The sequence below is a fragment of the Crinia signifera genome, chromosome 5 (genome assembly GCF_055691185.1).
Source record: "Crinia signifera chromosome 5, ASM5569118v1, whole genome shotgun sequence".
NCBI lineage: Eukaryota > Metazoa > Chordata > Amphibia > Anura > Myobatrachidae > Crinia > Crinia signifera.
In genome coordinates, this window is record NC_139221.1 from 295,194,780 (window position 1) to 295,210,104 (window position 15,325).

The following is a 15,325-nucleotide window of genomic DNA, read 5'->3' on the forward strand; positions in this document are numbered from 1 at the left end:
GCCTCTCACGCCCCTATCCGCCCCCTTTGCGGCGGACGAAATCCGTCTGCGGCGAAGGGGGCTGCACATGCGCAGATTCACCTCTGCGCATGTGCAGACCAAAAACATCGGCGGTACGACCGCACGCGGGCCGTACCGTTCCGATCTGAATAAGGGCCAAGGTGCTTTATGAGAGAAGGAGGCCCATGTGCACCAGGACCAGGTTAAGGCTTGGCAGGGCCCAAGGCACTTAAGACAGTAGGGCGCGGGGGAAAGAGGGGTGTATATTAAACTAATAGTCTAATAATGCCTAGGTACTGTTTATAGCTCCAACTAATTATTATTTTATAAAGTTTTCTTGTTATGGAACAAAGAGACCTTAAACTACTTTGAATTACACATATAAAAACAATATCTACTATATCATCTATCTTGTCACATGTATGAATAGCAGCAACCTCTGTACTATTTTAACACATTGAAACAGAAATCATGGAATCTAGTGACAGGGATGTCACAGTACTCAGACCTGGGGGGGGGGGGCTGACAGATGGGGCAAGGGTACAGTATCTCATGCATCCCCCCCTTATCTGGCTATAATGTGCAGTCTCCTCTTCTCGGCCGGCAGCACTGTTGTTGTTGTTGTGGGACTCTGGAACGGTAAGTATTAAAAAATGTATGCCGCATGTGTGCATACCTCCCAACTATCATTGTTGGTCCAGCGAGACCTTTGCACACGGCCAAAATTTGGGGGGCGTGGCCTCGTGGTGAGGGGGCCTGACCTTCAAATCGCATCACTCGTGCGAGGCCACATCCCGTTTTGCTGCTGCTGCCCCTCTGCCTGCAGGGAATAGACACTGTGTGCATGCATCTATTCCCCGCTGACAAGCGGGTGGCAGTGGGGGTGCCCAACGGCCGCTCCTCCACGGTACACTGCTGGCCCCGGCCGGACCGCGGGAACGTCCCCAAAAACCGTGATGTTCCGGCCGTAAACGAGACAGTTGGGAGGTATTATTTGTGGTATGGGCCAACCTGGACTTGGGCCCTTGTACACCGCACATACTGCAGCCATTATAAATACGCCACTGTGTACATATAGTTTGCACACACTGTGTATATACCCTGTGACATCCATCCATAATAGTGATCATCTGTCCTTAGGACATGTATAAAGAGCTGTGAAAATATTTCAGCTGATAAATACTCAATATAACTCTGCTTTTATGAACTCCACATGTGCATAGCTTGATGTGTGAATGAGTCAGCACTGTATTTAGTTAAAAGGAAATGTGGAACTATTTTTATATGTTATTTTAATTTAGTTTCAGTTCAAAAGTTCATCTCATTTTCCCAGTGGTTAAACATACCTTGCAATTTCTGCTCCATTTGCTCATCATTGGGCTAGAAAGCTTTGCTCGTTGGCCTGGCAAATGTGGAAATGAGCCTTCGATGAAGATATAAAACCCAGATGGCGTCTGCAAAGTGTGATCGGTGACTGGACCTGTGCCGGCGGTTGGGGTGCTCCCAGCTCGTAGGTTCCAGTCAAACTCATCATTTTGACTCTGCTTCCAATCGCAAAGGTCAAATTCAAAACTACAGCGTCCAATATAGGAACCTAGGGTGACAGCAGTACAGACATGAGTCAGGCAGAGGGGCTGTGTGCCCGGTTGTATAAGAATATAAACAGAAGAAAGTTATGCTTGAAATAGTGGTATTTGTAAGACGGAAATGCCCGGATAGGTTCGTTTCCAGTAAAAAAATGAATGTATGGGAAGAACTACAAGACCCAGCATGTGGGGCATTAATATGGGTCTCATAGTTCACCTGTAAAAAATGTGGAAATAACACACACACCAACAAAAGTAAAAGTTTAATAGTCACCCCTTTTATACCAAGAAATCACACATACTTACCTTGTCCATTGCTGTCCTCTCTGTCGCTACTCACTCGGCACTGACAGCCGAGTGATGTCACAGGGTCCCCGTCTCCACTATAGAACAGGCTGGCTCAGTAGGGGAGACTCTGCGCCATTTTTCTTTTAATTTTCACGATAACAGTTTTTTTGGAACAGAACCATGCACAGATCTCACTGATCTGTCATGGCTCTGTCAAATTCGCCGGTCTGAAACCGGTCTACTGTGTTTGCGATTTTTGGAAACGTTTACCAAAAATCACACCCTATTACATTTGTGAATTGTATACTTTATAATTGGAAAAAATCTGGATGCGAAGTGTGAAAAAACGACAGGTTAAAATGTGTGAATTCCGCTACAAAAAGTGCCATGGATACCACAATTCGCATCCTATTACATGTGCGAATTACACCAAATAGGCGAATGTGGCCGTTTTTTGATTAAAAGTCTAAAAATCTCATCCTATTTATCATGTTGCCTCTGTCCGATTGCAGTCACATTAATTGAGTTTCACATTTCACTGAATAACTTAAGTAAATTGAAATATGCATTGTTTGTGCTAAAAGTCAATCTGTTCTGTAATGTTTTATTGCTATATTTCTACAATAAATCTAACCCTGTTCTGTATGTGCTCAAAGTCAATCTGTTCTCCAAGAACTCAAAATAATGGAAATCAGCAAAAAAATAAAAAAACTTTTTATTGCTAAAAGGACATTACCATGTGAGATGAGATAATCAAAATGTTTCAAAAGAGAACGAACCTGTGTGCGCTTCTGGAAATTTCAAAGACCAACATCCTATGGTCCCTATCGGCCTTGCCTTCTACCTTGCCCAGTGCATAAGGCAGCCTCCGCCTGAAAGCAAGACTCTAAGGGGGATATTCAATTTTCAGGTCACGGCGGTCGTGCTTTCTGAATTTTTCAGGAAATTTGTGGACACTCTAGGGCAGGGATGGCCAAAAGGTTAATCACAATCTACCGGTTGAACGTGTAGCTGTCGCACGGTAGATCGCGATCATGTAGTGTGTTCCATGTAAGCTGAAGCCTCTGAGAGGTTCTCAGAGGCTTCAGAGTTCCCAGTGATACAGTGTGTCATGATGTCACCCGCACACCGCAAGTGAGGAGCAGGAAGAAAAGCGACAGCGACGGGGGATTCTCAGCGGCAGTTAGGAGGCACAGCGGCAGTGTGGAGGCTCAGCCGGCAGCGGGGATCCTGACAAGTACAATAAAATTTTAAAGTGTGTGTGTGTGTGGGGGGGGGGGGAGGGGGGGGGGAAGTTTCCTCCGGTCCACAGCATTTTCTTCTATGCTTTTACATGGGGGGAAGGGGAAGTGGGCATCTTTACAAGTGTAATGTCGTCCCAGTTGCTGCCTGTGATAAGTTTTGTGCCTCCCTTAAAATTACATATACATTTTTAATGGTGCACAAAACTCCATCACAGGCAGCAACTGAGATAACATTACGCTTGTGAAGAGACCCTCCTCCCACTGCATAACCAAATTTTGCATAATAATTTGCACAGGGGGAGATTCCAGTAGATCCCTGGTAAGTTAGTGTACAAAAAGAAGATCCCGGGTTCCAAAAGTCTGGCCACCCCTGCTCTAGAATGTCATGATTCAAACCTTTTTGGGAACCCCCCTAGGCAAAACATCAATCTACTACCCGCCGCCACCATCACCACCACCACCACCAATGGCCACTTTCCAGCTCCTCACGTGAAAGTGTGGAGGTGGCATCTTAGAAGTTTTACTGCCCAAACCTGCATGAAGTGCAAAAAATTAGAAGTGGTATTTAATTAAAAACAAAGCATCATTTGTCCAAATGTTTACTCAGATTCTATGATGTTTGGAACATTTACGGGTCCCTGTAAGGTCAATGAAAAATAAAACTACACCAGATCAGAGGATACTTTTATAGGCTTGCATTCCTTGAATTAGCATTTGCTCAGTGACTTACTGCATATATAGAGGTTCTCATCTGAATTATCCGAACAGTCATTGACAAAGTCGCACATGTTGGTCTGTGGAATACAGTATTTATTGGAGCACATGAACTCCTCTGAGGTGCAGTCTTTGTCTGGGATAACCATTGGTGAACAGTCTTCAAAAGATATATCATCCACGGTCACATCTCCTATGTAGCTGACACCACGCTTTGCTCGCAGGACAATCTACAAGAGAAGAAGTAATTTGTGTTAATAAGGGAGCGTGAAATATAGCTTGGATAAGGAGTGGAAGACACAGCTGTGATGACCTCCATTGTGCAAGATTTCCAAGTGGTGGAAGAGGTGGGTTAAACCTGACTACTGAGAACATACAGACAGACATATGGACCAAGTTGGGCAAGCCCAATGTCACCTCCGATGCTTAAGTAAAACTGCTACAAAGTAACTTCAAGAGGTGCTATTGTCAGAAAAATAAAAAGAACAAAATATTTTTAAAAAATATTGTTATTATTATTCTTGTTTAGGAGGGTGTGGTGAAAGTCAACATTCCATACAGAATGTTGACATGATCAGCATTGTGACTTGTCAAATGTCAACATTCTGCTATACAGAATTATGTCATTGTGAATGTCAACAGTTAGTAGGTTGACAATGTGTTTTTCCAAAAACTTGGAGAAAAACTATAAACCTACAGTATTACCCTAATCTGAAAAATATTTGTCGACCATCTGCCAGTGTCAAGGAAGTAGCCCTCATGGAATGGTCTGTTGAGAGGATGAAGTCTGGGGATGGAGTCCACTAAAGGTTTGGGATCCTTTCTCATAGTGATTGATTCTGAGTTGCTCAGCAATCCTTGTGTCTTTTACTGTAGTTGTGTGTGTGACTTTATGCTAGTTCTATTATAATGCCTTTTCTTGATGTTATGGGCTAATTCAGAATTAAAGGTGGCCATGGGAAAATTTCCAAAAAGTGGCCCCCTTTACATGCCCACATCGCCAGCCTGCGACCTCCGACCCCCTAGCATACTCACATCAACCTACCCTCCAACACACCCACATCACCAGTCTGTCACCCTCTACCCTCCCCTGGCCATAGGCGGCCCCACAGGCGTGACAGACCACCGATCATCTTCCCTGTGACTTCTATTGGCAATCCGCCCCTAATAGTATTTGTTTAAATATTATCAGCCGCAATGTCATAAATAGATACAACTTTTTAAATATCATCGTAGGACATATGTCTAAATTTAGAAAGAAATTAGCGGCCAAATGGAATAGCCTACGAGTTCGGCATCCGTGCAGAACTCTCCCATTTAGTATAGGTCGTACTGTTTTCCTTCTCTTACTTCCGAAAGTTTGTTCTTATGCAAATCTCAAAAGTACTGTATTGTAAAGTGAAACTGTTTTTCATTTAATGGACCCTTATAGGCCTTTAACCCCTTAGGTGGTATGGCTGGAAATTTCTAGGGCTGAGCTGCGCTGCAGGACCGAGCTCTCCCGAGAAAAGAGTGCGTCACTGGTGTTTCCAAGGGTGAACCACTGGCGCACCTCCACCACCCCTGTTGCTGATCCCCTTCCTTGCCAATCCTCCCCATTGCCACTCCGGGAGGATCGGGGTCGCTCGGGGATGTTTGGCCATGCTCAGCCGTTCGTGTGTTCGGTTGTCCAAAGACAAGAATGCCCGAACAGACAAACAACTGAGCATCCAAACACCTGAGCACTCCTGAACTCCACAACTGGCCCCCGAAATTTCAAGCAAGCGCAAACAGCCAAAGCCGGTGGCAACAGCCTGGAGGGGCTACTGCAGAAGGCAGCGGCTGCTCATTTTGTGGTGAGTATTTCTAGGGCAGAAGAAACCTGCCCTGGTAGGTTTGTCCAGCACCAGGAAAACCCATGACTCAATGGGTTAAGGGTCCACTTAAGGGAGTCTGTCTATTGTGTTGTATTCAGCACCTTCGATGGGGGGGGGGGGGGATACTGTCAGCAGCCCTGGTTGTACTCAGAAAGTCATAAGCTTTAAAATGACATATTACAATACATGAAAACAACAGAAATAACATGGACCCTTAAGGGGTCATTCGATTAAACCCATCTTCGAACTTAGATTGTCCCTTAAGATTATAAGGTAGTGTGCAAAGTTTGAAGGCGATTAGTTAAAGTGTTCAAGAGTTATCATGGAATATCCATACATACACATACACACACAAACATCGTTCAGTTATACTTAGGTAGATTCTGTAGCTCGGAATGTGTCCTAGTGAAAAAATAAATACAATATGTGTGGCTTCAATGGGGCAGAATCAGTGGCGTAAGTTCGTTACAGTTGCCCGGAGGCAAGATACATATTGGTGCCCCCCCCACACACACACACACATACGCACACACAACCCTATATAACCTTATATAAAATATATATTTCTGTTAAGAATTATAGATAGATAGATAGATAGATAACACATATATCTTTAAGAACTCAGCCACAGAAGCAATATCATTGGCTTTTAAATAACTGATTTAAACTTGCAGGGAGGAGAGGTGCCCCCTTGGGAGCAGGAGCCCGGCGGCAGATGACTCCATTGCCTCCCAGAGTTCTGCCTCTGGGCAGAATGCAATGACATATTTGGTGTTTCCAGGTTTGATAAGGACTTGATATAGCAGAGAAAGCTGCAAATATTGTTGTGTATGTATATATATATATATATATATATATATATATATACAGGCATTGGAGTGGTGCGATAGGAGAGACACATTGCTGTGAGAGGACAGATGAATTTACCTCTCCATACATCACCTCATTTTGCCCCATTCAACATCGCTGCAGATTTTTTAAATTACCTAAATCGGTTCAAGATCTAAGGAAGAACCAGTCTCCTTTTTTAAGCTGAAAGCTTATTTCTATTGAGTCATTTTTGTTGTACCCCTGATGAAGTCCTAGCGACGAAACGCGTTGGGTCATTGGAATGATGAAAATATGACTACATAAGAATGAAATATTGCTGAAAAATTGTTTTACCTATTTTTAATAAATTGTATAAATTACGAAAAAGTGTCAAATATACACCTGCTTTATGGTGGTGGTGGTGACTAGGGATGCCAATCCCGGGGCATGTTTTCAATCCCGGGATTCGGGATTGAAAAATGCTCAATCCCGGGATTCCCGGGATCCCGGGATTGGCTTCCCTAATAATAAAAAACACCCTGGCCGCTCGAGCGCTGGGTGGGTGGGCGGGTGTCAGGGACCGCTGGGTGGGTGGGCGGGTGGTTGTCAGGGACCGCTGGGTGGGTGGGGGGGTAAGTGGTTGTCAGGGACCGCTGGGTGGGTGGGGGGGGGGTGGGTGGTTGTCAGGGACCGCTGGGTGGGGGGGGTGGGTGGTTGTCAGGGACCGCTGGGTGGGTGGTTGGTAGGGAGCGCTGGGTGCCCGTGAGCGCTGGGCGGGTGGCCGGCCGTGAGTGCTGGGGGGGAGGGCGGGTGGCCGGCCGTCAGCGCTGGGTGGGTGGCCGGCCGTCAGCGCTGGGCGGGCTGGCAGCCGTGGATGTGCGGCTGTGCCGTGTGCCCTGCGCAGCGTGACCTCGCAGCGTGACCTCGTCACGCTGCGCACTGCGGGGTATGGGGAAGCCAGGCAGCGTCTGAGTGCTCAGACGCTGCCCGGCATTAAACTGCGCATGCGCAGTTTAATCCCGAAATCCCGGGATTGGAAATTCCAATCCCGGGATTGAAATCCCGGTGTTTTGGGGGCCAAATCCCGGGATCCCGCCGATCCCGATCCCGGGATTGGCCACCCTAGTGGTGACACACACAAAGGCGCACTCTATATCTTTGTTGCATTTTCCGTTCTCCTTCCCCCACTAACAGGGGGGACTTGTAGAGGTGCGGCCTACCATTTCAGCGCAGTGAAAGGGTTATTTCTTTTTATATATATATATATATATATATATATATATATATATATATATATATTATACACATACACATCCGTGTGTTGAAATTCCTTAATCTGTAGTAAGAAAATGAGTACTACTGTTGTGGCTTACAAACGTTCCAGTTATTCCAGTAATTATATTTACAGTAAGATATTTTGGTTGGGACACTGCTTCCTGCATCTAACCCCAACAGTCCATCTACTACGCTCAGCGTAGAATATACAAGTAGGCGATGGAGAGTTGCAAGTCAGAGTAATCTTTGGCGTAGTTTTATATAATGAATGCAGAGTTGTATAACACTATTCCATATACCGCCAACATCAAAATGCAACAGCTAAAAATATCTGTTCTTGAAAAACTTTCTCCCTCATTTTGTTGTAGCAGATTGCTTCATTACCTAGCAAGTGGAATTCTCCTATTAACATTTGATAGACTAATTTCCAAGATCTACTGTACACAGAACAAGGTATCCAACCAGAAATGCATATCGCTTTAATTATTTGGCTGGGAGACACATTGCTGAACATATGGTAAGTCCAATTAACTGCCACACCGCTGACATAGTTTATGATACTGTATTTCATCTTCACTCTGGAAAATTAGACATTCTGTTACATTCCGTGGGGGAATATTATGAGGGTAACAGAATGGGAAATGTATAATTAAGCTCTGGTTGCAATCATTGTTTCCAAGCTTCTACTTTTCGCAGCTCTTTATTTCCAAACCCCGGGGAGACCTGATTTCCAAAAAACGTATTCTCTATTCTGGGGTGATGCCTCTGGGTGATACACTTGTGCACCCAGATTTGTGTGCGAGGTTTCCAATCTCCCTAGATGTAGTATTGGTGTAAATATTCTGCTGAAATCCAATTTCCTACCACTTTTAGGGGCAGATAATGTGGCCGGTATTTTATTACCAGCCAATTGGCTCCTAACTGTCATTTATACCTGGTATGTGCAGTGACTCGACAGTTAGGGACTGATTGGGCAGTGATAAAATATCAGCCACTTACACTTTACAGAGCTTGACACAGTTGATGAGGGTGGAAAAAGACATCAGTCCATCAAGTTCAACCTATACTAGATCTCATAGCTGCGAACGGACCAGAATAAGGGCCTATATTTGTAAAGACCAGATGAAATAACCACCAATCTGTTTTAAACCAGAATCCCCAGTTTCCCAAAATGGCAGTTCTAATTCTATTTGGGCCCACTACTATACATTGTAATTAATGGTTCTAACGCTGGATACTCTTTTCTTCTAAAAATTGTCTAACTCTTTCTTAAACATATTAGTTGAGTCATCAACTGCCTCTCCTCTAACCTAAGGGGGTGACCGCCTGCCTGTTTACAAATATACAGTTGTGCTTATAATGGGCCCTATACATCAGCAATCACAATTAATGGTTTTCCAGATCCAGTGATTTTTTGGCCAGATAAATGGTTTCTACAATCTATTTGACTTGCCTACACATTACAGATTTATTTCAGTGATCGGCAGATTTTTCCCATCTAAAGATTGCATCTTCATATCTGGAAAGTGCTCATACATCACCTCAATTGATTGTCATTTCAGATGTTACTTCTTTTCATAATGTAAATAGAAGAAGAAGACGAAATGGGAATGCCCACACATATAAAAAACAACCGCAGATAATACCAGATTATTAAACATGTTTAAAAATCTGATTTAGCAATCGATTGGCCATCCCGATCAATTTTTGATCGGGATCGCCAAAAGGGGGAGCCCACACATTAAAGATTAATTGTGACAATCATCTCCAGATCTGAGGATTGTCACAATTAATTGCTGATGTATGGGGCCCATTAGTTTACATACCCTAGCAGAATTTGTGATTTTCTGGCCATTTGTCAGAGAATATGAATGATAACTCACAAACTTTTCTTTCACTCATGGTTAGTGGTTGGGTGAAGCCATTTATTGTCAAAAAACTGTGACAACAGAAACTACCCAAATGACCCTGATCAAAACTTTACATACCCCAGTTCTTAATACCGTGTATTGCCCCCTTTAACATCAATGACAGCTTGAAGTCCTTTGTGACACTTTATTTTCTTAGATGGTAAAGCTGCCCAATCTTCTTGGCAAAAAGCCTCCAGTTCCTGTGAATTCTTGGGCTGTCTTGCATGAACTGCACGATTGAGATCTCCCCAGAGTGGCTCAATGATATTGAGGTCAGGAGACTGAGATGGCCACTCCAGAACCTTCACTTTATTCTGCAGTAGCCAATGACAGGTCGACTTGGCCTTGTGTTGTGGATCATTGTCATGTTGGAACGTACAAGTAGATCCCATGCGCAGCTCCCGGGCTGATGAGTGTAAATTTTCCTCCAGTATTTTCTAATAACATGCTGCATTCATCTTGCCATCAATTTTGACCAAGTTTCCAGTGCCTTTGTAGCTCATACATCCCCAAAACATCAGTGATCCTCCTCTGTGTTTCACAGCAGGAATGGTGTACCTTTCATCATAGGCCTTGTTGACTTCTCTCCAAATGTAACGTTATGGTTGTGGCCAAAAAGTTAAATTTGACTTTGTCCCAGAAGTTTTGAGACTTGTCTCTGTGCTGTTTGGACTATTGTAAGCAGGATGCTTTGTGGCATTTGCTTAGTAATGGCTTTCTTCTGGCGACTCGACCATGCAGCCCATGCATCTTGAAACAACCACACCACTTTTTTAAGCGAGTCCTGTATTTCAGCTGAAGTTACTGTATTTGTGGATTTTTCTTTGCATCCTGAACAATTTTCCTGGCAGTTGTGGCTGAAATTTTGTTGGTCTACCTGACCATGATTTGGTTTACACAGAATCCCTCATTTTCCACTTCTTAATTAGAGTTTGAACACTGCTGATTGTTTTCCCCATGACTCAGAATCCAGACACGTCAGTGCAGCACTGGATGAAAGATGCAAGGGTCTTTCATGAGTCCAGAAACTCAATGACCTATTTTACGCACACTGATTACAAGCAAACAGATGAGAATAGTTACCTTTAGTAGCTATTCAAACCCATTTGTGTCAACTTGTGTGCATGTTATCAGACCAAAAACTCCAGGGTATGTAAACTTTTGATCAGGGTCATTTGGGTAGTTTCTGTTGTCATTATGATTTAAAAAGAGTAAACACAGTTGTTTGACAATAAATGGCTTCACCCAATTACTAACCAAGAAAAGTTTGTGAGTTATCATACATATTCTCTGACAAATTGCGAGAAAATCACAAAATCTGCCAGGGTATGTAAACTTATGAGCACAACTGTAGTTCTCTGTATTAACCCATAATGCATTTGTACATATATAGGAATTTTGTCTCCTCTTAGACACCTCGGGTGACATTAAATAGGATGAGTTATTTGGACTTTGGGCGATTTTTAGTCAAAAAACGGCCGAATTCGTAAGTTTTTCAGAAATTGCACATTTAACAGGGTGGGAATTGTGGTAAAAATTGCACTTTTTGCCACAAAAATCGCACATTTTGTCCTGTCGATTTTTTTTCTCACACTTTAAATCGCATCCAGATGTTTTCCCATTATCAAGTATAACTCGCAAACTTAATATATTGCAAATTTTGGAAAACGTTACTAAGAATCGCGGAACAAATAGACGAAGTTAATCGTGGCGAGTTTGACAGAACCATGCACAGACCAGATCTGTGCATGGCTCGGTCCAAAAAAAAGTATAAAAGTAAATAAGCAAATAAAGAGCAGCCTTTGGCTGGTGGGCGGGACTAACCCCGGCATGTGGAAGGAGCCGCGAATGTAAACAAACATTTGGGCTTCTCCTGCAGGGGTACTGCCAGGTGGAGAAGGCTGCAAATGACCCGGGAGGCATGTGGTGAGTATAATTTCCCTCAACAGGTACCCATTTGGACTTTACTTGGAGAAGAGGACAGGCCTTTGAGGGAATCCATAGGTAATGTACAGTATATGTGAATGAATGTAGCGTGTAATAAAGTTATACTGTTTGTGTGTGTGCGTGTTTTATTTGACTATTTGTCATGTTGTGGAACTACAAGACTCAGCGAGCCCTTTAATGCCTTGCATGCTGGGACTTGTGTTTCTCCAAGTCCCTGCATGCGGTGCAGGCTTGCTGGGACTTTAAGTTGCACAACATTAAACAATAGTTTAATCTATTATTAACCATTTAACAGCCAGGTGTTTACTGCCCCGGGGCACAAGGGACAGCCCTGACTTCAGCCTGGGCAGGGGTAACTCTGGAGGGGCGACCCCTCTATTGACCAGCCACAGGGATGAATGCTTTGGCCGGGGGAACTTGCATAAAAAGTTTCCGCCTTGCTGTGGCATCACCTTGTTAGCTGTTTGGCCTGGGGCTGGTTGCCAAAATACAGGGTACCTCTACTCATTTCGTCCCCCGCATTTTGGAAATCATGACCGGCCCTTGAGCCTGGTGCTGGTTTTAAAAATCCTGGGGATCCCCTATGTTTTTTGATCCCTGAATTTCTAAAACCAGGACCAGTTCTATGAGCCCGGAGCTACATAGCCCCTAGCAATGAGCATGTAAACCCCTGGCAATGAGCATATAAACCCTTGGCAACAGGCATGAAACTCCCTGGCAACAGGTAATGCCTAAGAAACCTCATCTGTTACACAAAGATCCCCCAGATTTATTAGTGGTAAACAATGATCGAATTTGCAGTTCTATATCTTGGTCTTCCATATCTTGGTCTGGGCAAGCATTGTACAGTTCTTGTGTAGGTCCACTGGAACTCCATGAATGACTGATATATTAAGTTATAATATATGAATTAATCAGTTTTACAGTGTATATTAATACTACAGATTTGTATGACCTACCTGGAACAGTGGAACTGAACTCTATGAAAAAATAAAACAGAAAAACAAACCTGAAAGTTAGACAGTGTTCCCAAATAAATTTCTGCTCGTTTCCATCTTGCTCCTTGTTTACCACTCTGGAACCAAAGTTCATAGGTCACATCCCCAAACTGAATAAGAACCTGGAAGTTAAAATGAAACTGTGGAATTAGATGATTGCAATGAAATAAGACAGTTCCACAATACATGTTTAATTTAATGATCATCCACAGACATACAAGTATAAGATGATAAATTCCCTGGTCTACAATATCTGGCATGGTTAATAAAGGTCCCATACTTATGGCCACTGTGCATAAAAAGCTTTTTGATTCCCTTTCCCCGATTACTCCCAATATTATTATTATTATTAGAAGTAGTAGTAAGAATTAGCTAGAGCACATCATGCCCAGTTGAATCAGACACGTCCCCTTTAATTCTTCATCTCATAGAAACCTACTAAGGAACCTCTAATGATTACAGAATGATGGTGTTTTTTATGCCGGTCCCACATAAAGCATTAGTAGAGATAGAGGGCCTTATTCTAGTTCACTCTTTCTGACAAAATCCTTCTTAGATGGACAAAACCATGTGCACTGCAGGGGGGCAGATTTAAAATGTGCAGAGAAACTTAGATTTGGGTGAGTCGTTTTGTTTCTGGGCAGGGTAAATACTGGCTGCTTTATTTTTACACTGCAATATAGATCTCACTTTGAAGTAAAACCCCACCCAAATCTAACTCTCTCTGCACAAGTAACATCTGCCCCACCTGCAGTGCACATGGTTTTGCCCATCTAAGAAGGATTTTGTCAGAAAGAGTGAACTATGATAAGGCCCATAGTGACCAGATATCATTGTATCTGTGGCTGTGTAACAAATTGATCATTGTTGGACATGCTGAAACATGTGGTCAGTAGATGACCATTGTTGGATTGTGTATTCAGTTATTGCATGGCCATTCTAACACCTGGGATTAATCTGGATACTCAAACTATCTGCCCAAATCATGTGACTCTCCAGCTCCGCTCTCAGGCCAATTAGCAGGACTGCAGATTCTTAGCACTAAAAAGCTAGGTCAACAATAGAACTTTAACACTACCATGGGCATCATGAGAAAGACAAGGCTTGGGGCCAGGAAGAGGTTGACTTCTATATAGATCTACGAAAAGCAGGGCCATATTATCCATAAGGCTGATGGATGAAGCTTAGGGGCCCCACAGGAAATAGGTGCCCATCAATTGTTTTTGACGTGGCATCGTTACCTGTGCCATAGGGCTCCCATGGTTAAAGACAATTTGCAACTCTGTGCTGTAGCAAGACACAATCATATTCAGCTGAGGTTTGTAGTAAGATAACTGGGGGTGCAGCGTCAAAATAGCATACTAGCACTATTTTTAGAAGACAAAAGTAAATGAAAAACAATTGTGTTCTGAGAATAGAGGTTGGCAGATTTAATTTCAACTAGGTGTACCTTGAAAAAGGAGCTACAATTTCCTTACAACAATAAGAGCTATGACACTTGCCGTTGTATGTAACTCCATGTTATCATTTGTTGGTAATCACCCATGTCTACTCCTAAAAGATTTGTCCCAATAACTAACAAGTTTACACCATTAATGCAGCCTTATCGGGAATAACTTACATCTTGATAAGGTCCTGAAACATTTACATATTTATTACTGAATGTTAATAGCAGCTCTATTATTTAAAATGCCTTGAGTTTTAGATATAGTGGCCATTTAATGATGTCAGCGACATTCAGTAAAAAGCAATTTGTTCCTGGTGGCTAACCCAAGTCATTTAGCCTAAAGAACACGATATCGATAAACGGACGTTTTATCTCTATACTGGGCCTTTACCTATTCCAACTAATAAAAAATAAACTAATAACAAGAAGAGAAAAACATCATCTAAATCCAATTATTCTGTTCTATAAAATGGTTTATTTAGTCTGTGACAAATGGCTTCTAAACAAATTGTGTTTTGTAATATAACGCCATTCTTCTTCTTTTCACTACGCCGATAAAGAAAAATATACTCTGTAAAATAATTTGGACCCAGTCATAAATTGTACTAGTGTGAGCGTAATCATTCATGTTAATGCTGGGAGATGAGCCATCAGCGAGATAGTTTGGGATCTTTAAAAACAAAAAATACAAAAAAAAAAAAAGTGTAATCTTCTTATTCTTTATCTTTAATGAAGTCAAATTATTAGAGATTTTGGAGCGGCGTTTTGTAATGAGAATTTCTAGTGACAGATTGACCTAACAAAAGAATTGAGCTGTGTGAGTTTGATGATATATTGGTGGGATATATCTTCTGAATACTGTATGATTTTGATATATAGCCCCAAAGACTCTGAAACAAAAATCATGGTACAGCACAAAACACCAATGTTCTATTTATTACGTATTACAGATGTGCAGTGAATTGAACTTATATTACATTTTCGTATAGTTTTGAGGAAATAGAATTTATTGTTCCACTTACATAGAATTCTACTTCCCGTTTATTGCATATGGTGCCCGGTTTTGTTCAATAGATGCATGTTTCTAATGTGGTCATACCTCCCAACATCGGCCAGGCGTGAAGAGGGACATCTCGGAAAGCGTGCACCCGACATTTGGAGGGTTTCGCCACTGTGGGGACATGGCTAGCGGCTCTCTGAGTCCCCAGCCCCTCAGGCTGCAAAGTAGATGCTGTGCCCAGAGAGGTGAG

At 42.7% G+C, this 15,325-nt stretch overlaps 1 protein-coding gene across 3 annotated transcripts in view; it reads right to left on the reverse strand.

Annotated features, from left to right (window-relative positions):
• The window catches only part of MALRD1 (MAM and LDL receptor class A domain containing 1), a 442,313-nt gene that overhangs the window by 157,190 nt on the left and 269,798 nt on the right, over positions 1-15,325 (reverse strand). For all 3 annotated transcript variants that reach the window (XM_083189314.1, XM_083189313.1, XM_083189315.1), the window contains 3 exons: positions 12,640-12,750; positions 3,849-4,062; positions 1,347-1,594 (listed from right to left, as the gene is read on the reverse strand). In XM_083189314.1, the coding sequence (XP_083045440.1) occupies positions 1,347-1,594; positions 3,849-4,062; positions 12,640-12,750 (573 nt within the window). The remainder of the gene's footprint in view (positions 1-1,346; positions 1,595-3,848; positions 4,063-12,639; positions 12,751-15,325) is intronic.